The following is a 25,567-nucleotide window of genomic DNA, read 5'->3' as shown; positions in this document are numbered from 1 at the left end:
TATTTTTTCTGAAATATGAAAAGTTAATACAAAAAACATTCAGAGAATTTATTTATTTTTAACTTTTATTATTGAAATAATATATAAAAAAAATATTTAAATGGTAATACATTTTAAGTATTAATAACAAAATATAATCAAATCATTAATTTTTACTCTTCTGCTTAGATGGCAAATGTTCAATGATCAAAGTCTGAAAAACAAACGTATTCACAGTTCAACTTTAATTAATAAAAATAACTACTGTACAACATTAAATTAAAAATATTTGGATTTAAGTTAAAACCTGAATTTTTTCACTAGTTTAATTATTACAATTTTACTTTTGTATAATTTTTATTTTTAATAAATAAATTTATGATTATAAATCAAAATTAAAGAACTTTTATTTATTTTTTATATAAATATAAACACATATATACATAATATATCCCACATGGTAATCTCGAATATTAGTATTGTCAAAATATTACTTATATCGGATTAAAACTATTTTTTTCGTTTAACGTTTAAATATAATATATGGTTATCTTATAAATGAGTTTAACGTGATTTCATTTAAACATTTTACAATTTTTACATTTAACGTTTTTAATATTAAAACGGTATTTATTTATTTTCATTTACCGTTTCAATGTTGCTACTTTTTTTGCTTATAACGTTATAAATATTCGAATCATAATTCACTATCATAACCTTCTTTTGAAAAGGACAAGTAACTACTTTTTTTTTTAAATGGAGTAATAATTTTTTTATGTTTTATGTAAAATATCATAAAACATAATAATTTCCGAAGTACTATTTCAAAAGTCTACTAGTCATTATCTTATTAGCTATTTAAATATATATGATGTCATCTAAAAAAATGAAGTTGACAACCTTATAAAGTAAAAGGGTAAATTTAATTATTAATAAATCTAGAAATATATAAAAATAAAAAAATAAAAAAATATTAATTTTATTTATTTGTTTGTTTGTTTTTAAATATTTATAAATTTGATTCATAGTATTTTGTAAGGCGACTTTTAAGTTCAAGTTATTATTTTTCATTTTAGAAATAGATATTATCAAGGGCATAACAAAGTTTATTTTTTAAGAGACCAACCAAATCGATTTAATCGACCGATTGAATTTTAGCTTTCGATTTCGTTTATTATAAATTTATTATAAGTCCTTTTGGTCGACAGTAATACTAAATAGTGCCTTTACGGCCGACTGAGGTAAATATAGAGGAGCAATTGGGTAGTTGTCCCCTAAATTTCTTTAGTCAAACATTGATATATTTATTATTTATTACATACTCTACATTGATACCGATTGCTTTTGTATTTAAAAACCCAGTACAGGGGGGTCGCTGCACAATGTTGACGTGGCATAGTTGGGTCAAGTATAATAATATCTGACAGTGAATAAAATCATTATCATAAAAAACGCTTCGATGCAAATCTTTAGATAGTGTTTAATTTTAAAAAATTAGTAGACTATTCCAAAAGCTATATGATCTCCTATTTCCTTATTTATATCCTGATTAAGATAAAGTATGTCTAATGAAAGATGTATAAATACTACTTCTCATTAAAAAATTGTAAAGATCCATACGTTTTTCAAAAAGTTATAGCATTATAAAGTTAAAAATATAAAAAAGAATTTTTTTACAAAAATACAAAGTTAAGTTTATTATCTTTGATGTCTATTTTCACCACGAAGATAAAATAAAGTCCGAAATTTTTTTTTCCATGATAAAGTATATTACATTAACTTTAATTTAAAATATATATAAAAGTATCAGACTTTTCGGAAAACTTTTAAAAGTTAAGTTGTCATTTTAAATCCCCCTCTGTGGGCAGATAAAGGATCAGATTTATAAAAAAAGTATATCAAATGATAGATAAAGACATCATGCATTTATAAAAATAAAATTATATCGATTTTGTCATTTTTAAAAAAGTTATAGCAGTTTTAAGAAAAAAAATTCGAAAACTAGCGATTTTTAAATTTGTAATTTTTTTGGAGGATTCTTCCATTTCCGGGGAACGAGGGAAATGTTTTCAATTTTTGAGGGTAATATCTTCGACTAGATACGATTTGTTATCTTTTAACGTATCGTTGAAAGAAATCGGTTCAGTGAAATCTGAGAAAAAGTGGTAACAGACACAAAAAAAAATACATATCATAGTAAAACTAATACCTTCTCAGTTCGCATCGAAGCTAAAATGTACTTAAGTTTTCCTTATTATTTTTATTACTTTAACAATGTAAATAAATATATTTACTTATTAAATTGTTTCACATATGAGGATGGCTTTAAAAAATAGTTATATCTACCATTATAAAGTATAATATATACACACAGAGTGAGTCACTAAGATATGACAAATTCAATTACTTTTGATCCAATTATCATTTCGTTAAAATTTTTGTTTTTAATAACTATTATAATTTAAGACTATATTTAAAGCATATTTTTATTATCAATCATTAATAAAAAAATTAAAAAATAAGATTTAATAAAAGTTTTGATGGTTTGATAAACACTTTAGTATTTATAAAACAAGTACTTCTCAAGTTGCAAGCATTTAAATACACAAAGTGAGTATGAAACGCGGACTGAGTATACGTACACCAATACGGACTCTAAACACCCGTGCTACAAATCCACTTTGTGTAATAAAATGCTTGATAAACACTTGTTTTAAATTTGTTAACGCCCCATATCATTTGTTTGTAAAAAAATGCCTATTTTAAAGTTTTGAAACAAAACAAAATTAGTAAAAAATTTTATTTGATAATTGGTTATTAATTGCAATACTGTAAATGTAAAATGAAGTATAAAAATTTATCACTTGTGATTAATATTTAAAATTAAAAAAATAAAAACATAATTAAATAAAGTAACAAAATTTACTAAAAAATTGCATAAACGTATTTTGATAACAGTTATCATTACAACTGCTAAGCATATAATATATAACACATACTAATTAAATTCTAATAGCTCTTATATTGAAATGTAATTTTTATAGTTGTTATATCTAAGTCTCACATATTATTCAACTATCTTAAATTTTACTTCTCTCCTAAAGCAAATGTCCGACTACAATTGTACAATATGGCTTATTAGTATAATACAAAACAAAAAAATTCTTAAATATAAATTGTCAATTTATAAATATTTCCAAGTGACCAAAATTGTAACAGAAATTATTTTTTATGTATTACCTTAAATATTAAAAAAAAAATACTTAAAATACTCAAAAAATTTTATTTATTTTTATTTTTATCTAAATGTTCTCATAAGTAATTTATATTAAATAATTTTAAATATTATTGTACGCTTTACTTCTATACAGTCTGAAATATTTCTGATAGAGTGAAGAAGTGTTCTTTTTCTTTTTCCTCGCCTTAATCCCAACTACTTGGGATTAACACTCTCGTCCAAAACTTCCATTTGAGACGATCTACCACATCATCTACTCTCATATCAACCGTCCTCATATTGCATTTACATCGCTTCAATTCTACATCATTCAATTACATCCCTCCATCTCTCACCTCATAATATAACCAAACCATCTAAGTCTATTTTTTCTCATTTTCTCCACGATTGACGCTACACCTATACTTTCTCTTATATGCTCATTTTTTATTCTATCTTTTCTAGTCACTCCATGTATCCATCTAAGCATTCTCATTTCTACTACACTCATTCTCTGCTCTACTTTCTTATCAACCTCCCAACACTCTGAACCATACACCATAGCTGGCCTTATAACAGTCTTGTAGAATTTACCTTTCAGTTTCTTTGGAATTCTTTTATCGCATAACAGACTAGATGCTTCTCTCTACTTCAACCACCCGCACTTAATTCTGTGTCTTACATCCTCGTCAATACCACCACTCTTTTGCACAACTGACCCTAAATATTTAAAACTCTCCATCTCTTCAATCACGTCCTCACCTATTGTCACTGGTCTTTTTATTTCATCTACCTCGTGTTCACTTTTGTCAAACTCGTACTCTAATACACTGTCTTACTCCTACATATTCTTAAGCCCTTTTCTTCAAAAGCTGATCTTATTTCCTTCTATTACTCTATATTGTCAGCGAACAACATATACCACGGCTCCTATCCTTGTATTTCTCTATAGAGTGAAGAAGTGTAATTTTATTTATTCAGGTAAAATAGTAATATATTTTTTTAACGATTTTAAACTTTCATTTTTGAACAGCTTTAAATGTGTCGAATAGAATGAATAAACATTGCAGTTAATATTAACTTTTATTTTATAAAATATCATTTAATTATTCTTCATAAGGGCTCGGGATGTATTTATAAAATTTGTTTAAACTTTTTCTGAGACATCCAACTCCGTGAAAAATTATTATTAGTTTATATATTGCCACAGGAATACTTTTTGTTCTAAGTCGAATGATCCCCTAATTTATCGTAGATATACTCGAGATAACTAAAATAAACTTTATAAATTCATTAAGTTACGAGCCCTGTTCATCATTATCCTTCTTTTCTGTTTTTTATTGTTTCATTTTTCTCATTAGTACTAAAAAAACGTATTAATTTTAAAATTATATTTATTTTTACCAAATTTATCTAATTATTTTTGTTAAATTTAATTTTTGAATCATGTAGCTTTGTACTAGATTTTATAAATTAAATTAATTTTTAATTACAATTAAATAAATAGTAATGTTAAATCAGTAATCTGTACAACTATAAAATTTTTTTGTTTAATGTAAAACATCAAATAAAAAGATTAGTAACCCTATTTTTTATGTAATAAGTTTGTTTTTAAATTTGTAAAAATTTAATTTTTGCTCATTAAGTAAAATTAATTATAGTTTAATTATAATTAGTTAAATTAAATCATTTTAATGAGTTTCATTCAAAATGTTTGCATTTAATTTCCAGCATATTGATTTAAATTAAGACCTTTTAAAAAAAAAGTTTAATAATAATGATTAAACTAATTTATCATTAGTTTAATTTAACTTATTCATTATTCAAGAGAAAAAAATAGATATGATATGATATACAACAATTGTTTATTATATTATTTTTTAGATCATTTTCTGTTCGCTAATTAGTGGTTTTTTTAGTTCCAAAGGTTAATTATTATGCATACTTTTATTGAAATTATTTTCTTTATTTTAAATATATATTTTATGAGTTGTTTATAATAACCCTCTTTCATTTAAAATTGAGTTTTCATGACTTTGTTTCTAAATTCTTAATGTACAACATTAATGTTAAAATATTGATTGATAATTTTTAAATTTGAAAATATTTAAGTAATATTTATATGTGATAATAATGTATTATTATTTATAATTGACGGCTTACTTCTAGTTTTTTAATACTTTCTATGAGTTTTCGTTGCATTGGTTCAAATGCATCTTTTTTAACTTTTTCAAATGTAGAGGTCATTTTTTCTGAGCTCAATGTATGTTTGATTATATCTTCTGTTAACCTATCCAATTGACAAGTTAAATCATAGTATTTATTGAATTTTTCTCCAAGAGCAGGATCATCTTTTTTTATCATATCAGAGATTTTTTTCAATTCATTTTCATAAGTCATATCAATGTTTTTGATTTGTTGGTTAAAAGCTTCTGTTCCAGTTTTAAACTGCAAAATTTTTTTTTTTAGTTTAAATTAATAATTTTATATGAGTAATTTTTATAATTATTGTTTATTAATTATAATTATTATTAATTAAATAATAATTGTTATTTATTATTTACTATTTATTTTTATTCTCTCTAATATTAAAGCTAGTATAAGTTATGCATCTTTATGTTTTTATCTGTTATCCATTATTTCTTGTCTGCTAATTTTTGTAAAAGCCGTCTGGGGTTAATTATAATATAATAATAATAATAATTTATATTTACATCATAAATATTTTTAAAATCAAATAAAACTTAATATTGAATAGGTGAATGTAAGCCTAATTGACACCTTAAGTTTAAAATAACTATAATTCATTACATGATATAATTTAAGTGATCAATTTAAATGTATCCACATTTATGTGGTTTAACGGAACAGAATTCAAAATTTTATTCTTAACCAATGTTTAATTATGATTTTTTTATTTAAAGATGAAAATTATTTTATTTTTTCTTGTAGTCAGTAGATCATTTTTGCATTATAAAAAGAAATTAATATAAACAATATTTGATGGAAATATCAAAGATAACAATTAAAAAGGAATATTTACTAAATGGTATATTAAAAACAAAATAATTTATACTTAAATGAATATATTATTATTTTTTTAACACGATGATTGTTTTGCCTCAAATTCAGCATACAAGGAGTATTTGCTTGTATTTTTTTGTAATTTTAGTATTTATTTTTTTACCATGACCTTTGCAATTTTTTTAATAAGGATATTTGTCCAGAATAATTCTAAAATAAATTATATTTTATAATGAGTTGATTTCCAAAAAATTTTAAACATTTGAATTTTATAAAACATGAGTTTGCATTTCTGTTAGTTCATTTTTATTAAAAATGTTTGAAAACTATGGAAATAAATTAAGTGTACATAAATTAACTAAGAAATAATTTAGTTCTCAGTTAAACATTAATTAAATTAGCAGTGTTTGAAAAATAAACGAATTAACTAAAATCTAACATTTTATTACAAACACACTTGTTTTTTCTGTTTCAAGAAATATTAAAATATCATTTAACATTTAAAATTTTATTTAACCTATAAATATAGCCAAAAACTTTTAATCCACCCATTAATAAAAATAATTTGTTATATTTAAGCTTGCCATACAACCATTAATTTTTCAATTGTGATCTGTTAATTTAAATCTCATAATTGAATTGTAATAAGTACATACTTGATTTTGTAAAAATTTCTTAGCATCTTCAGCTTTGTTGTCCACTTCATATTTTTTGTATAAGCCATTAAAATCGACAGAGTATTTATCAGAGTCATCAGAAATAACTTTTGAAAGTTCTCTTCCTACATTGGACATTGAATTAAGGACTGTATGGACTAGTTCATTTTGATCATCGCTCTGAAATATTATAAATATAATAAAAATAAAAATTACTTGAAATAAAACATAATATACTTAAATTTACATACTTTTGGAAATCCAAACGCTACAGATGCAAAGCATATAACAAAACCAATTTTTAAAAACATATTGAATTTTTTTTTGTTGTGTTGTGTTTCGAATTTAGTTTAGAAATGAATTGACAGGTGGTTTAAAATTAAATAAAGCCTCTCTTTAATTAAATACTAATATCTACATATCTCGTCTTTCTTTGACCTTTCAATTACTGTCTATAATATTATAGATAACATGTAAAAATAACCTTTTTAGGCTTATTTTTGATCAAAATCAATATAATCCATGAAACATACGTATATCTGTTTGTATGAACATAAAATACAGTGTAATTTGCAGCATTACTACAGACTATTTTCTGTTGATTATGACGTTTTTCATAAAAATTTATGAATAAGTTTTATTTACTTGTATGGATCATGATAAATACTAAGCAAATAGAAAATAAAATAAAAATTTTTAGGCTAAATTCTACAAGTAACTTTTAAAAGTTATACATTTTTTAACTTATATTTATTCTTAGGTTGAATATCGAAATTAAAATAACACCTTCCTAAATTTTCTTTAAATCTCCACTTATTAATACTATGTTGCACATCAAATATTTATAAAAATAAAAGATAGATTATTAACAGATTAATCTAAAAAAAATCTTATATAAGAATAAAAAGAGAATTTTCTAATTAGTAAACAATAAAAGAATATTTAAGTATATATAATAATTATATTCTAAAAATCTATTAAAATTTGTTAAAATCAAATCAAGATGTGTAGAGTTTCATTAAATTTGTTGTACATAAATACTATTTTGTTTTAATAATGAACTCTATAAAGTAGTCTACAAGCATGGTAATATATTATTTTAAGTGTTTATGAGTATACAATTTAAAACTTACTATAATTGTACATAATGAATAATGACCACCAATAAAAAAATATAATAATATACCAATATAATAAATAATAATTAACCAAAATTCATTAATAAAAATAATAAATTTATATTTAAGGACTTTATTTTTAAAACTAATTGTATACCAACAATTTAAAACCTATATTAAGATCATATTGCAATATAAAAATGTCTATATTAATACATGTTTATATGTATTCGATAAAATTTCCTGTAGATTATTGACCTATTGATATCTGTTCGATATTTAATTTTATTTAGAAATATTGTTTTATTTTAATATGTGTATTATTGTCATTATGTTATCTTAAATATTTGGAGAGTCAGTTTGTGGGAAATTCAACAATATTATGTATGTGGAATGTAATAAGAATCTTAGTAATTGTATAAGTTAGATTTAAATAATTACATATATTAGTACGAGTGAAAATTTAGTATGGTTATTATTAGACAGTTAGTGTTTTATTTCTATTTTATTCTAAAAGATCTTTACTATCCACGAAATTAAATTCTCTTCCTACTAAAACCGACTAAATCCGTCTTCAACATTTACTCATCAAAATCTATAGAAGAAATAAAATTTTAGAAATAAAATAATATATTAATTAAATTTATAGCATTTAAATAATATTTTTTTTAATTTTTATTAAGACAAAAAAATAAGATATTCATTACTACAGAATATTGATTTGAACTATTTGGTTTGTATATACTTTTGAAAATAAGGTTCTCATTTATAACTGTTCGTATATTCAAAAATCATCTTTTTCTTCTAATAAATTTCTTTGAAATTAGAAGTTTTGCATGACCTCTCTTAGAATATTAACGGATATTGCTTCAATTTGTCCGGAATATATTATAAGGAAGAATATGGATGTAGGACACATATGCAATAAAGAAGAAGATGCTAGAAGGACTAGCATTTCCTACTAAATCCTTTGTATGGTCGTATAAAAATTGAAATAAATATTGATAGGGTAACCAACAAATGAAAACCACTAAGTTAGATGTAAAAAATATTAAAATATAAAATTATATTGTAACAAGTTGTAGTTAGTAGATTTTTATAACAGAGAAAATATCTAAATTTAGTCTTACTGAAATATTAAAATTTTAATTTTCAATATATTATAAATCATTAATATTATATTAACATATTATGTTAATTAATTAAAATTTTTTATTACTATATATATAATATTTTAGAAAATAAATAAATTATCAGTTTTACATTCTTTTATTATCTCTCGAACTTGAAATGCTGCAGAGGTTGTAAGCCCTCTTTCACATGTTAAAGATTCAATAATGGTTCTTGGCTAAGCCAATGATGGACCTGGGTGGATATTATGACCGGCTTGTACTAAAGACCATACACCAATAATAAAAAAATTACAATAAAAATCTCATTGGCCCCTTGGGGATAGAACTCGGTACTCCTGCGCTAAAACATAAGTTATTACCCACAAGGCCACGACTTCTAATTAAAATTTTTACAGAATAAATATGTATTAATATTATATGTATAACAGCGAAATATAAATTAATAATGAGCCTAAAGAGATAAAAATTAAGAACTCAAAGAAGTTCATTTACTTACTGGTAACGTGAGTGATTTAATGGTGAACGATGAGGAAAAGGTACTATTTTGAAAACAAATATTCGAAAAGAATATAATTTGGAACAGTACTAAACAAATTTCTTACTCATATCTCCACCAAAGACAAGAACATTGTAAATACCCCTGACTGGTGAAAGTCGTTTTATCTTCTTTTTGGTAACTTTTATTTAATTACTCCAATTTCATAGATTTTAGGTCAAGTTACCAAATTAATTTCAACATATATTCGCAATAAAAATTGACTCAAAATTAAATAACCATATTATAGTAACAATTCTCTTAAAATACCATTAAACTTTTCTTGGCACTAAAATACTAAATTTAAGATAGATTTTATCCATGAAGAAATTCTAAATAAGTTGGGATAAAAAAATAAAATATTATTACGCTTTGAATTTTTAAAAATGTAGATAAATAATTAACTAATCTTTTCACAATAATTTTTAAGAAAAAAATATTTAAACCAATTTATTATTTATAAATGACTAATTAAGTATTAAAAAACTTAATTAAGCCTACAAGTACATTAACCTGGACTTTATACATAAATTACGATAAAAATAACTAAACTCTTTCAGAACAAATTTTATTTGCAATATTTGTTAATAAGATAGCATTTGACCTTTAGAAAGTAAATCAAAGGTTTTATTAAATAAATCTACTTAATGAATTTAATACAGTTTTAACATTTTATTAAAATTGTCTATTAATATTTTATAAACAGATATTTGGTAAAAAAAATCAGTAGAGTTCTGTAGTCATTAATTTAATTTCTTGATTTCATTCATTTTGTAAAAATCATTTTTATCAGGAATCAAAGTTAAAACAATGTCCTAAAAAATATAATTTTTATTATTAGTGTTTTAATTGTATATATTTTTAAATTTATCAAAATTTACTTCAATATCCTTAAGGATAGGAGTCAATCTTTTTGCAATTGGTTTCGATTTTGAGTAAAATTCATCTCTTAATTCATTGTAACGTTCAATAAATGGTTTTTTAAGTTCTTCGAATAGTTTACAAATATCTTCTTTTAATTCAGTCAGTTCGTACTTCAATTTCTTCAGTTTTTCTGCTAATTCTGGATTCTTCATTTTCATTTCATCAATAGCTTGGTCAATGTGTTTTGGTAAAAATTCGAAAATTTGCTTTTGGAATTTATCTAGATTTTCTTCGAACTAAAATAATAATAGGTTAATAAAGGTTATTAATTAAAATATTATTAATTGTAATTTTTTAATAATGATGAGTTTATAACTTAAAAAAATATTTTTTTAATTGACGTGTTCTTTAATAATATATAGAATAGAATGGGTTTATAAATTGATTTAGTTATTGTTATATAATTTGTGTAAAACTGTAATGAAATGTACGCTTATAAACATTTAAAAACTTCATTAAACTGTTTAAGATACTTTAATAAAAAATTTCAATTTTTACGTTTAGTGGAATCACACTTTTAGTTATTGTAACTGCATTTCATTATAGTACTTTAATCAAATACTAATATATAATTAGAATATATTATTTATAAAAAAATTAGACTTTTCTTACTCTAATAATAGCTTCATGAATAGAATCTTCCGAATGTGCAACATTATCTTTAAGTTTATCGAAGTATTTTTCAACGTGGATATCAGCCTCAGTTAGTCTCATTTGCATTTTATCAAATACTTTGCTAACTGATTTTTGGAGTTCTCTGAAAAATTCATCGAATGGACTATCAGGCTTGTCAGGTATAAGTCTTAGTGCGCCTTGAACCTTTTTCATAAACATAAAAACATGTAAATCTTTTTTAAAAAACGTTTTTATTAGGAATAAAATGAAAACTATATACCTGTGATAGACAGACTAAAACAAAAATAAATTTCAAATATGAATTTTTGATGAGCGCCATTTTTTATTTTTCCCTAATGACAACTTGCATAAAGTGCTTTCACACAAGGAATAAACTTGATTATTCTCTTTGGTCAGTTTTTATGCATAAACTATGAACTTTAGAAACAGTAATACGTAACAGATAAGCTTCTATTATCTGTATTATATACCATTTAACCTATCAAATTCAAATAAACAAGTTAGTTGTGATGATTAACCAAAAAATAATGTTTTCTTTGTAAAAATTATTTCACAAATTATAAAAAGTTATCTACTAAAGGATATTTAAGGAAAATACCTATGACTAATTATTAGCTAATGCCTCGTGTGCAATTTAACCTTATTGATTACGATACAATAAAATACCATAACATTTGAGTAATCATTCGGAGTTTGAATTATATTTTTTTGAATAGTTAACATAATATAAATTCATTATGTTTAATTAATATGAATACTATTTGAATTTCAAATATATATAACAGACAATTATGGATAGGATAACTTTATGTATCTCAGCACTTTTGTACGACTACATTTATATGCTTACAATAATAACCTAAAATAAAACACTTTAGAAAATACTAAATTCAAAATCATATTAATAAAATGTATTAAATTATTATATTTAAATTGATAATAATTAAATCATTATTCAATTAAAAAAATAATGTTGTGCGATACAATTCGATCATACACGAGAAAAACTGTCTAAGTAAAAAAATGTGTGAAATTATGTGCATTTTATACATAATTTAAAAAAAACTAAAAAAATAGTTATATATATTAATAATTAATTCCTCAAAATGTATTGAATTATTTCGATTGAAAGTTAATAAAAAATTATTGTTAATACTTCATTATTTTTTTAAATTATGCGAATTATATTTTTTAAATTAATGAACATTTTATTTTATTTTAGAACACTGAAGGGGAATTCATATGTAAAACTACGCAAGTGCAAATTAAGTTGCATTCTCAACTTTCTTTTATATTTGTTTTTATTGATGTAACAAAAGGTTGATAATAGTATTTCTTTTTCATAATTTTTAATTCAACTTTTATATGCAGGACTTAATTCAAACTAAATAAAATTTTCTCAATAAAATAAAGTCGCAAAAGTATGACATTAAGGTAAAACCATTGTTATGTATAAGGTCTTTGAATCAAAAATTTTAAAACAATTTTTTTTCAAATGTCTTATTTGAAATAATATTAAATTTAATGATAAACATTTTGTTACATAGTCAACTACAGAAATTTAAAACTTCTGTTTAAAACTTATTAAACAGTAAAATCTAGTAATGTTTAATTGTAATATGATAACTAAGTCACGCTTGTATGATTATTAAAACTGAAAATATTGATCTTAAGCAAAAGTAAGAAAGTTGATTTATCATAGTTCAATTAGACATATTTACTAATATTAATAATAATTTAAAGTAAAACAAGATAAGAATACAACTGACATTAACGCGAGGATTATAGAAAGAACATTAGAATAATATATTTGTAATATTTATTAGCTTAAAATATGTTCTTTACAAAAAAATTGTGTATAAAAGACGAAATACCTTCTAAATTACTCGTTATGACTAAAATTACATTTGTAAACAAATTTTAACTTTCTTTTAAACTTTAAAAAGAGTTTTAAGTGTGTGAAGTTTGAAGTTTTAAGAGTGATTTAGAGTATTGTTTTTAATACATAATTTTTTAAATAATCATTAATTATAAAAAAAAAAAAATAGTTTTATAAAAACATTTTTTTGCAAATGTATATATATATTTTGTATTGTTTGAAATTTGATTTTGTAATGTCGATCAAACCGTGTTAACATGGGTGCAAATGGAACATTTGTTTCGAACTTCAAATTCCAAGAAATGTCTAAATTAAAATTACCCGTTTAAAAAATTATTTGTTTCATTAATTTTGATCCTATTTGTTTTTAATTAATATTACATTAAGTTTTTAAATATTATAACCATAATTATTTATTATAATATTTTACATTTGTATTGTCAATAATTTAATACTAATTTCTAAAAGCAAGTAAAGAATCAATACATATACACTAAAAGAAGACAGCTGCCTATATTGTCTAGTTGGAAAAGGCTTTACGAGTTTACGAAAACTTAAATAGATCTATGAACTTGACTTGTACAATTAATTGGACTCGTATCAGGTTTAAGATTTAGATACATATTTGATAAAATATTATCGATAATAACTTTAAAATAAGGTTAAGTTGACACAAAAATCCATCATTTGTACTAACTATCTTTATTATAATAACTATCAATTTCGAAAATAATTAAAAATTGTTTTTTAAATTTTTTAAGCGCAAGCATTTTACTTGATACTCGAGTAAGTAGTAATTAATTGAAAATAGACGTCTTAAAAATATATAAGAACAGATTTGAAATCAGATAAAATATTATTTTTCATTTTTAAAATTTCTTTAAATAATAATGAATGAGAACTAAATTATTGGATTAACTTAAGGTTAATAAATACTTTGAGTTATTCCTGGAATATCTGTGATAATTAAACATTTTTAAATAATTCACAATTTCTATGACTATTTATACTTAGTAAATATTTTTTAATGAAAAATAAATTATATAATAATTTATATTAATTACAATTACACTCTATGTATCAGAATTTTAATTTACAATAAAACATATACGCCTGCTTAAATTAATAAATTATTGAACTTACTCATTATTTTTTTAAAATTGTTTTTTGATTTGTACCGCAAAATGTCTAGGTAAATAATATAACTATTACAGTTATAATAGGCACAGAAAAAACCAATTGATAACTGACATTTCCTAACCTTCTTTTAAATGTCCACGCCAATGACAACTGATTGCAAATGAAACAGGTTTAAAAATATCAGTAAATAGAAAACAATAAATTTACCTCATATTGGTGAATATAAAATAATTTAACTTATGCATTGTGTAAAAAAACGTTATCTTGATAACTAACTATTCTATTCATATTACACAATTATCTTTTATATAACGATAATTTTCTGTTAGGTTTAAATTATTTTACTTACGATTTTACAAGCTTTAATAGATGATTAATATTTAACATGATTATTTTAAACATCGAAGTAATATTCTTATTGATGCACTTCTACTTTTATTTATTTTCTTATTCTACTGTTAATTTACAAAAACAATATAAACTTAATAAAATACACAGCAATAAAACAATTAATTAAAGTCTTTACAATATAGGATTTATTTTAATTTCATAACATATATATATATAGATATAGATATAGATACAAAATTTTTGTCTCAAAAAAAAAAAAATAAAATAAAATAAAATTACAATACGGAATTTGGAGAACATTTACCGGCTTATTAATCAGTATTTCTTGGTATTATCAATGAGTTTATTGACGGAACCCTGAAAAAAAAAATTTAATTTATATAATATTTTACATTAAATAAATTGAAGTATGTACTAAAAAAATTCATCAATAAATCAAACCCCATTAGTTATTAACATGTAGTAATATATACACTGAAATATTTTGGACAATTTTTAGAATGACTTAATGAATTTCTATTTAGTCTAAAATAAAATATATCTTTGAGAAATAAAAATAAAATTGAATCCCTTTTGAACTTTTTATCAATTTAAAATATAAATTAGAAAAGTAAAATATTAAAAAGGATTAATTTAAATAAATAAATTAAATGAATTAAATTTTATTTAAATAAATAAAATTGTAGTTTAGGTAATCATAATAAAACTAAATATGGTATTTTAAATAAAAATAATAATTAAAAAAATATATTTTATTTCTAATAGATCTGGATTTATTAAGTTTGGATTTATATGCATTTACAGATTTTGTTTAGTTATTCCAAATACATCATTAGTCAGTACAAATTTCTATTAATTGGCTTGAAAATTTAGTAATGTCTTTTAACTGTGGTTAAAAATTGGAGGAGTTAGGAAGGTATATTCCTCTCCCTAAAATACAAAATATTTCAAAACTACTATATATTCTGGAATAAATAGCACAAACTTGGGTCCTTCAAATTGGCTCAAATAAAATGCATGCAAATCCGGACTTTATTTATTATTCAATAATTTTGTTTTTTTAATACTTACTTCGACTTCTTTGGTATACTTGATGAATTGTTCTGTTATTTTTTTTATATCATCCTTATATTTATCATTAATTGGTTTTCCTACTTTATCATCAAAATATTGCTTAGCATCTAATGCGAACTTTTTCATGTCTTTTTCGTATTGATTAAATTTTTCAACGAGTTTTGGATCAGAATATTTTTGCATAAGCTCTCCCAACTTGACAGATTCATTTTCAATCTAAAAATTTATATTTTCAGGTATACTTATATGAAATCCTAATGATATAATAAATATTTGATCTTACATCAGAAATTCCTTTAATGAAGTATGCTCTATATCTCTCAATTGTTTTTTGAGCGTCAGAATTTGGTGTAACACCAATAAATTCTTTAAAATGTTGTGAAATAGAGGACGCAGATTGTGAAAATTGTTCGGCAATTCTTTTCAATTCATCTCCGTCGAACAAAGAAGCAGACATTGCCTATAAATTTGAATTAATTTTATAATATTTCACAACACAAAAATAAAATTAGAATGTAGTCAAATTTTATTTTCAACTCGGTTAAACAAAATATATACTATTTTTACGAAATATATTTGGTAAATCCAGTATGGTGCGAGAAGAAAAAATAATGCAAAAAACAATTCATAGAATTTTGGAGTACACTGTACACTTCTTTTTACGAGACGCAATCTTTATTTTCTACAAGTAGATAAATTAACAAACTATTACAATTTTAAATACTTTTACTGTTTTATAACGTAGTTTATATTGATTTTTACTTATATAGGATTTTTTTCATAAAAATAGATAAATATATTATTCTATCTAATTTTTAGTAGTTTGATCAAAATAGTGAAAAATATAATAAAAACAAATTTTTTGATGATATTTAATATTAACTTAAAAGAACATATTTTAAAATGAAGAATTTATTTTTATTTTTAATAAAATACTATTCAAAAATATAAATGCATTGGCAATTTTTGATTAATAAATAAAAAAATGTAATATTAACTTACTTGTCCAACTAAAAGAACAGCAACACAAAAAACAAATTTTACATTCATGATTACAAGAAAGGTTTATGTATTTTTTACAAACAAATCAACAAACTAGTCATTCAGGACTGATCGGCGCTAAATGGTCGTCTGGTTTATATAGTCATCAAAATCTTACTGATATGATTCGTTACTCATATTATATATTAAACATCTAACAGTATTTTAAAGCATTTGAAAAGTAATGTACGTATATATTCAATAGGTTAGATCAATGTAATGATGAGAGGTCAATTTTTATTTTAAATAGTTAAGCTGACGTCAACATTATCTTCTTGTGCTTTTCAATTTTGCATGCGTTTTCGATATTTTTTTATTCCAAGTTGTAAATATAAATTTATTTTTGCATTTAAAACTTCTTCACTGTTTATATACATATCTATTACGCCTATGTTACATTTATTTAAGTGATAAGGCTTAACTGCATCTTACATTTGCTTTCGTTCAGTGAACTTTTATATATGATATAAAATAATTGATGACTCAAAGGATTGTATTCAATAAATATTTTACTTGTTTTTTTTGTTTATAAAACTCTGTTACATAATTAATTGGATTTAAATATTTTACTATTAGAAAGAAAAACTCGAGTAGATATTATATTTATTCACTTTTTTCATTACCTTTTATAAAAAGAAATTTAAACTACAATTCTTTAACATATAACAAATAGTGTGAAACAAAATACAATCTTACGTTTTGATACTTTCAGCGTTGTAAGAAAAAATCATATTCTCTCGAATAATGTCAATGCTTTTGGTATTGAACATTTATTTCTTATAGAAAGTAAATTAATTTACAAATATCTTAACTATGATTGATTAATGAGTAAAATAAAAAAGTATAATCAACATTTAAAATCGATGCAATATCACGTGGTAAATTTATGTAAATTTAATATAATTAGATCATATAGTAATTTAAAACAATAAAATTTTAATCATTAAATTTATGTTGGGTGATATTTAACTATCTGCAAGGATAATCCACCTAAAATGTTTTTTGAGATTTCACTGGATTTGTATTATTTAATATTAATTATTTTTAGTGTACTCCAATTCAAAAATGTTAGAAAATAAAACGATTCAGTGAAAAAGTTAATTGAAGCGGGAAAACATAATTTAATCATGATAACATAACTGAATAAACCATTACTAATTATTTATTTTGCTGTCCGATTTTTCTAATAAGTTATTTTCTCAATAATTATTATTAAGTTTTGACACCTTACGCAACTTTTCTTTTATAATATTTGTTTTATAGATTGACTCAAACTGATACATTTGAAATTGTATAATTTGTAATTTAAACAGTTATAAAAATATAATAAATAAAACTTTATGTATATTAATTTTTAAAATAATTACATAATTTCTTAAATTATTTTAATGTAAGACGATTAATAGCTCGATTTACAACATCCTGAAACAGTTAAAAGAGTAAAATTAATTTTATTATTATAAATTAAAATTATGATAAATCTCAATAACCCATTTTTGTAAAATATCAACATTTTGATCAAATTTATAGATTTAAATAACAATATTTTTAGAATTAATACTCTTAGAAGAATATTGATAAATATAACTATAAAAATGTAAATAAACATTACTTCAGAATTTTTAGTAGCCTTTATGATTTGATTACTGTATTTAGCTATTTCATTTTCGATATTATTGTTGTTAATTGGTTGGGTTATTTTTTCTTTGAAATATTCCTTAGCAGCAGAGATAAGTTTCTTCAATTTTTTTTCATAACTTTCAATTGCTTCCATAATTTCTGGACTAGCATAACTTTTCATAAGTGTTTTTAAATGAGCGAGTTTGCTTTCCAACTAAGTAAATGATTATTTATATTTAAAAGGATCATGTTACAAAAAAAAATTCTTACGTTGATGAATGATTCGGTTAAGCGTAGATTAAACCAGTTAAGAGATGTTTGAATATCATTATCAATTGCCGATGATACATGCTGTGAAATGGATACTGCTGAATTAGAAAATTGATCAGCGATATTTTTCAATTCTGATCCGGCCATGAAATTTGTAGCAGACAATGTCTATATTTTAAAAATGTATAAAGATAAATTTCATGCATTCTTAGCAAATTTTTGTTATTTATTTTAAATTGTAAAATGAACATAAAAAATAAAATACAATCACAATTTATTTTTAGTTACGATCTGCTAAGAAGCTATTAGTTTTACCATGCAGTGTTTTGTATTTTTATCCCATTACTCAGCAGATAGATTATACTTAACGATCGATCAAAATATTATATTGGATCTGTGCCATTATTTTGAAAAGTTCCCCTTAGTCTCAGTCATAAAGAGAAATATCTCAAAAAATTATAGTTGTCATAGAACAGTCAATGCTGATATTTGTCGTTTTTACATTAAATTGAAATAACTTTTTAAAAAATAGACAAATTATCGCGAATTTTTTTTTTTATAATACTTCAAACATTTATCTTGCTAAAGAATTTTGCTCGTTTTGCTCATTCCCTGTAAATAGTGAAAATCGCCTAAAAAAAATACGATTTTTTAAAATCGGTAAATTTTGACATTTTAAATATGTCAAATATTAATATTTTAATATTTAAATATATAATCATATTTTATAAAAAAATTTTTTCTAAAAATTGCCATAATTTATTGAAAAATAAACAAATCCAAATAATTCTTTTTTACATTGAAACTATAGATATATTTCTTTCATTTGATATGCATTTTTTGAAAATATAACCGTTAATCTGCCCACAGGGAGGAATTCAAAATAGCACCTTCTGCACAAAAATTAAAAATTTTCAACTTAAGTTTTGAAAATGTTTTGGAAATACTCCGAGCTTTAAACATATGTTATAATAAAGATAATGTTATGTACTATAAGTTAAAAAAAAAATTGTCACAACGATGTATCTATTATGTGCAAATGGTTGCCGTAGTTAAAAAACATGCACATTTGGTGTTGAAATTTACGATTTCAGATGATTTTTAAATTAAACATCGTATACAGATTTGCATGGAAGCGTTTTTTATGATAATGATTTGAATCACAGTCAAATTAAATCTATACTGTACCCAACTATGCCACGTCCCCACTGTGCTGGGTTTTTTTTGAGTATTTTTAATTAATAAAAAATAATAAGTTTAAATTTAAATTTTAACAAAATCTAATAAGATGTTTAATTTTATAAAAAAAAATTAGTATTTCTTTTTTACTTTAACTATACTTACTTGACCAAAAAACACAACCAAAAGACAAAATATGATTTTCCCATTCATGATTGAGAAAATAAATACAACAGTTTATTTTGAAGTTTAATATTATGAAACAAATGAAATTATTGTGCAGCAGTGATTTAATTTGTCTTAGATATATTACTTATATAGCCATCGTAGTTTGCTAATATTATTCTTCACATTACGACAGTCAACATTTGAATATATTCTTTACATAATTTTTAATTTACATTTAATTTTTTTTCTATACACGTACTAAGGAGATCCTATTTCTCAGCTTGTTGCGTAGAAAACTATTTTTCTATAAATATAAAATTGTCAAGCGAAAATTGTTGAAACTTTTCAATTCATTGTACATAAAAATCACTCTCTCTATCTTAAATACATCAAATATCCACATCATCACTCGATGGGAAAAATCTCCTATGAGCAAAAAATGTAAATGAAAAATTTTATATAACCGAATTCAGAAAACTTATACTACTTAGTAATAGATATTTAACAATTTGTGTGTGGGAGGTTTTTCACACTAATTCATGATATATTGAATCTAGGAACAAATATGAATAAAAAACTTTTTTTTAATTGAACAAAGTTATCAACAGTGTTCCTTAAAATATATTGAGAAAAGAGAAGCTATATTATTACATTGAAGCGGAAATTCGCACTCGTCAATCAATTTGTTTAATCATTGACTAATAGCTTAATAAAAATTTCCATTATATAAAATTTGTACAACAGTAAAATACACGACGTATTTCCTGTTACGTATTAACTTATGCTACTCAAAAAATGTACGGAGCAATAACCTTTACCTCCTTTATCATAAATAAAACTATTATATACTATAATCTTAGTTTGATATATATATATATATATAGATTATATTTAATAATACATTGAATGAATTTGTAATTCCATTCATTAAAAATATAACATAAGCTAAAAAAAAAAATCGTGTACTCTCTATATATTACCCGTAACTATGCATATTTGATCGTATAATCGACACATGGTCTACTTATTTAAATGTTTACAAATATTGTATTGAAATAAATGACAAATTTTAATTATTCTTCAACACAACAGTAAAATTATAAAAAAAATTTACATTCGGAATGTAGACTATTTTTAATATTTAGTGTATATTCTACAACTTCATTCTTAAATTAATTATATTAATAATTTTTTTTATAAAAACAAATTTCCAAAAATCTGTTATCATAAATTTTGTAGTAGAATTTTCATGAGTAGGTTCAAAAAAAAACTGACAAAATGTGACATTTGATGAATTCATAAGGTCAATAAGGTTATATAAGGGAGTATTATTCGGTGGGGGTGTCAGTATGTGTTTGTGGTAACATTGATTCCAAAATATGTATTCACGATTTTTTTAATAATTTTTGAGGCTTTGAGGTTAATATTTTTTTATTTGTAATAGAATTTTAAGTAAGAATTCAAGTATTGAAATACGATAATAATTCTGATATATTTTCCTTAATAGAAAAAATTTAAGAAAATTTTTCAATTTTTGATGATTATGTATTTAGATCATTTCATACTTGGGTCTGAAGCTAAATAAATGTATATTAGCACATTATATTAAATGCGATATGAAAACATATGATATGAGCGTAGATAATGTGGGAGATTATGTCAAGTGGAAATTTAGGATAAGAGTAGAGCTGACCCCAAGTAGTTGGGATTAAAACGAGGAAAAAATGAAGAAGAAGATTAACACATTATATTAAAATGAAATTTTCTCAGCTTCAACCCAAAATATCAAAAATGAAACAAATTATATAAAAAAAATTAATCCATAGCTTGTATATTATTCAAACATATTGCAAATGCGATACCTCAAAAATTCTCTATATTTTAATGCCCCTTGAAATATATCCAACCAATGCTTGTATTCAAAGCATAGAAAATACTTTTTTAAATTAGAACGCTAAAAATTATTGGTAGGTTTATAAATTACAATTTACACAGTTAATTCTTTAATGGCTTAGTTAATTAATTGATGTATTGTATTACTTTCATTTACAAGTGATCATATGTCACATTCCTAATTTAGTTGAATAATTTGTTTTTGTTGTCTGAAATAATTATACATCAGACTTAATTAGAATATCTAAGTATAAATCTAATAATTTAAGGTTAATTCCTTACATTCAAAAAATCACGTTTTACAATATCATATACAGAAATGTTACAGTTTCTTACATCCATTTAAGTCCGTCATAGAAACATTTAAACATCACGTTTTTTAATAGCTAAATTAATATAAAACTATGTTCCTCGAATAATACTTAACGTTATTATTAGAAATAGATTTTGATCTATTGTTTTCGAAGAGTAATCGTGAATTCGGAATCTATAACTTGAAATACTACAAAACAAGATGGCCAATTTCTTTTGGACAACTATACAACTACTGACGTTCACAATTTTACAAGTAATAAAAAGTTTTATCGCTTGTTTTTAAAAATATTTTAGTAGAGTAAATGGTGTAAATTAATATAGTAACTTTTATTTAAAATTAAAATCAAATAAAAATATTACTAAAAAAAAAGTAAATAATAATAAAATGGGAATTTAGATAAATGGAGCCGATTTTTCTAGATTCCCACACTTTGTATCATTAAAATATTAATCAATAACTAGTTATTTTTGAGGAAAAATTCATATACTTTAATTTATTACTGATACTTATTATATTTATTTTAAAGTTCTAATTTTCCTTAAATAACTAATAAATAAAAACTAATGATACTTAGCATTTTCGTAAAATTGAGCATTATTTAAATTATCTAAGAATAAATAAGAACTAAGAGTGAAAAAATTATTATATATAATAATTTTCATCAACAAAAAATTCTATTTTAGTCAATAAAATAAATTAAAATATAACTTTTCAACTTTGTCCTGAATTTTAACTAAATGTAGAATCTTACATAATACTATTTTAATTAAACTGGTCGTTCTTCAAAGGACCAATGAAAAAGTATTAAAATATATTTTCTAAAAAAAAGCTAAATTTTAATTGATTAAATATAATAATAACATGTCTTGCCTCGAAATGTACTAACCCGTTTATCAATATTTAAAAAATTTTTAATCTTTTCTTTTTGTGTCTAACAATAAGAATAATAAATATTCATTTTATTTTTCAATTATGTATTCTTAAATTAAATCAATAAAAACACATTTTACTAATTAGTAAACTAGATTTTTATGAAAAAACTATGGTAATTTTTATACTTTTCCAGAAATATCAGGTCAAACCTAAAGTTTTAAGTTAACAGTTAACTTTTTTATATTTACGTATTGTCTATTAATTTATTGTTTATATATTTATTTTTTATTCAAAACTACGTCTCTTATTTAATTGAGTTTTATACATTTTAATATTATTATGCAAATAAAGTTATTTATTTAAAAAAATAAACCTAACTAGTATTTTGTAAGTTACTAAAATCTAATAAAAGGCTAGAAATAAAGCGTGAATTTAATCATTTTTATCTCTAGGCTTTTATGAACTACACTACTTCTATCAACCTGATATAAAAATGCTAATATTTTTTAAAGTTATGGTTCAAATGTTATTGACGAGTCTTTTTCTTATTTTTAAGCTGATTAAACATGTATATTTACATAAAAAGACTGAAGATGATAAGATTTTAGGAGGGGGTAAATAGAGCTATTATTTTGTGTTAAAGTGTATAAGATATAAATAACTTATTAAAAAAAAATCTTATATTTTTGTGTCATTGCGTGAGCACATAGTTGACAAATCTCTTTGTATTAAAACTTGATGTTAGCTATTAAAATTGATAGTTTTAAAAACGTAATTTAATTATATTGTTTTATATTATCTGCGTATATATATGATGAACATACTGAAGCTGTTATTATTAATCGTATTATATTGTATAATATAATTATATCCATAAGTACAAAAAATAAATGTGGTTTATTTATGCAACGATTCTTTATATTTTTTAGATAACATGTCAAATCGAAGAAAAGATTCAACGGAAATATGATCAAACACCTTCATATGTTTATCCTAGGCATTTTAAAAACACAGATCATTTTCTCGAAGAAAATATATGCAAGCCATCATTTTCATTAATGGATTCAGATATGACCGAACCAATAATTATTCATATGAAATGTGAACCAATCAAAGGAATACGTCGCGTGAATGCTCCTAAAAATTACGATGCTTCTACTTTTGATGAAGAAATAGCCAAAGATCACGAATTACAACAATTTCCTATACAAGATCCGAAAAATAATGATTATTTTGAAGGAAAGATGAATAATTTCAGAGTTTATCATGGAAACAATCAACCTATCAACAATAACTATTTTGATTTACATTCTGAAGATAAAATTATGCGTAAGCAAATTTCACCCAATAAAGAACAGATAAATCATAATAAAACTTTATTAAATCAAGTAATGAGTGAAGCATTAAGGATTTATCTTAATTTATTACAAGAACCATCAGGCAACGAGGACAGCCCGACACATAAATTTATAAGAAACACAATGAATGACAACAGTACCAAAATATACAGTAAAAATTTAAAAAATGTGAATTCAGACAAAATTCTAAACTCTACATCAAAGTTTCTACCGTTTACATCACATAATAGATCCAATTATTTAAATAACTCAGAAACTGAAAAACCAAGTAAACCTCAACATAATTATTTTACGGAGCTCTTTACAGATACAGTTATTAGCTCTAAATTAAACACAAAGCACTCTTATATTGAAAATAAGTACTTGAAAATAGAAAAAGATTTAATGGTTAATAATCAAACACATGCTTGCTTTTATAACAAAAAAGAGTTTATCAATAATAAAACAATTAGTTATTAAGTAATTATGCTCTGGAGAGCAAGAGTAATATAGAGTTGCAGGAACTTATATAGTATTAATATACGTATAGTTAATAAATCAAAATTTTAGTTAAAAGTGTGTACGTAAACATAATCTTGTAATAAACTGTAATTTCTCGAGCATAATAATTTATACATTATCTTTTAGCTAAAGAATTTATATAAGGTGAATGAACTTTTTTATTTATAAAGGTATGTTTTATATATACTCTTAAGAACGGTTGATAAGTTTAATAATTAGTTAAATATATCCAATGTATATTATACATTAATTAAAATATAATACATTTTGCACAAATTATACATCTATTAGTGATTAAATGGTAGTTTGTATAAAAATATGAACATTTTGTATCCTAAACATTTTAGCACAGTATGTAAAAATATTTTTACACTTTTGTCAAAACTTTTATTTTTTTTTTTAAACATTATCTAAGGTAAATGAAAAGCAAAAAAAATTTAAATCATGGTATAATCTCTATTGAACATTTATATGAGTTCAATTGAATGTCATACGAATATCCTAACCATTAATAACGATATTATAAATAAAATAGAATGAAAAAATTATGTAATCAATGAATTATACATTTTTATACTTAATATAAAAAAAATTGTGATTGATAATTACTTTCTGTAGTACAAATAGCATAGTTTAACTTTTAGTTCACAATTTGAAATTGTGTTTATGCATTGAGTAGAAT

The 25,567-nt window shown here is 22.5% G+C and overlaps 5 protein-coding genes across 10 annotated transcripts; 1 reads left to right on the top strand and 4 right to left on the bottom strand.

Moving 5' to 3' along the window:
* Nucleotides 1-37: 37 nt before the first annotated feature.
* LOC126902630 (uncharacterized) lies at nt 38-7,290 on the bottom strand. Of its 2 annotated transcripts, none has more exons than XM_050680096.1 (4): nt 7,128-7,290; nt 6,877-7,056; nt 5,360-5,644; nt 38-193 (listed from the first exon to the last, which is right to left on the bottom strand). In XM_050680096.1, the coding sequence occupies exons 1-4, from the start codon at nt 7,185-7,187 to the stop codon at nt 146-148; spliced, it is 573 nt and encodes a 190-aa protein (XP_050536053.1). In that variant the 5' UTR covers nt 7,188-7,290; the 3' UTR covers nt 38-145. The 2 variants fall into 2 exon arrangements, with proteins under 2 accessions (XP_050536053.1, XP_050536054.1); XM_050680097.1 differs by having other exon boundaries at nt 159-4,559.
* A 3,020-nt stretch (nt 7,291-10,310) lies between these two features.
* On the bottom strand, nt 10,311-11,690 carry LOC126902628 (uncharacterized). The gene is made up of 4 exons (XM_050680093.1): nt 11,482-11,690; nt 11,199-11,405; nt 10,544-10,822; nt 10,311-10,477 (listed from the first exon to the last, which is right to left on the bottom strand). The coding sequence occupies exons 1-4, from the start codon at nt 11,539-11,541 to the stop codon at nt 10,406-10,408; spliced, it is 618 nt and encodes a 205-aa protein (XP_050536050.1). The 5' UTR covers nt 11,542-11,690; the 3' UTR covers nt 10,311-10,405.
* Nucleotides 11,691-13,773: 2,083 nt separating this feature from the next.
* On the top strand, nt 13,774-25,146 carry LOC126902623 (uncharacterized). 5 transcript variants are annotated; one of them, XM_050680080.1, is made up of 2 exons: nt 13,774-13,887; nt 23,956-25,144. In XM_050680080.1, exon 2 carries the CDS (start codon nt 24,085-24,087, stop codon nt 24,841-24,843), a length of 759 nt encoding a protein of 252 aa, XP_050536037.1. In that variant the 5' UTR covers nt 13,774-13,887; nt 23,956-24,084; the 3' UTR covers nt 24,844-25,144. The 5 variants fall into 5 exon arrangements, with proteins under 5 accessions (XP_050536037.1, XP_050536034.1, XP_050536036.1 ...); XM_050680077.1 differs by lacking the exon at nt 13,774-13,887 and adding an exon at nt 22,214-22,405 and having other exon boundaries at nt 23,956-25,143; XM_050680079.1 differs by lacking the exon at nt 13,774-13,887 and adding an exon at nt 23,744-23,797 and having other exon boundaries at nt 23,956-25,146.
* Nucleotides 14,755-16,834, bottom strand: LOC126902634 (uncharacterized). The gene is made up of 4 exons (XM_050680107.1): nt 16,669-16,834; nt 15,950-16,126; nt 15,664-15,882; nt 14,755-14,949 (listed from the first exon to the last, which is right to left on the bottom strand). The coding sequence occupies exons 1-4, from the start codon at nt 16,714-16,716 to the stop codon at nt 14,908-14,910; spliced, it is 486 nt and encodes a 161-aa protein (XP_050536064.1). The 5' UTR covers nt 16,717-16,834; the 3' UTR covers nt 14,755-14,907.
* Nucleotides 18,030-20,095, bottom strand: LOC126902635 (uncharacterized). Its single transcript, XM_050680108.1, has 4 exons — nt 19,942-20,095; nt 18,598-18,765; nt 18,320-18,541; nt 18,030-18,129 (listed from the first exon to the last, which is right to left on the bottom strand). Exons 1-4 carry the CDS (start codon nt 19,987-19,989, stop codon nt 18,088-18,090), a joined length of 480 nt encoding a protein of 159 aa, XP_050536065.1. The 5' UTR covers nt 19,990-20,095; the 3' UTR covers nt 18,030-18,087.
* Nucleotides 25,147-25,567: the final 421 nt, after the last annotated feature.

The sequence above is a fragment of the Daktulosphaira vitifoliae genome, unplaced genomic scaffold (genome assembly GCF_025091365.1).
Source record: "Daktulosphaira vitifoliae isolate Bord-2020 unplaced genomic scaffold, ASM2509136v1 Scaffold_3, whole genome shotgun sequence".
Lineage (NCBI taxonomy): Eukaryota > Metazoa > Arthropoda > Insecta > Hemiptera > Phylloxeridae > Daktulosphaira > Daktulosphaira vitifoliae.
Note: the sequence above shows the minus strand (reverse complement) of the source record. Positions and strands in the feature narration are given on the sequence as shown.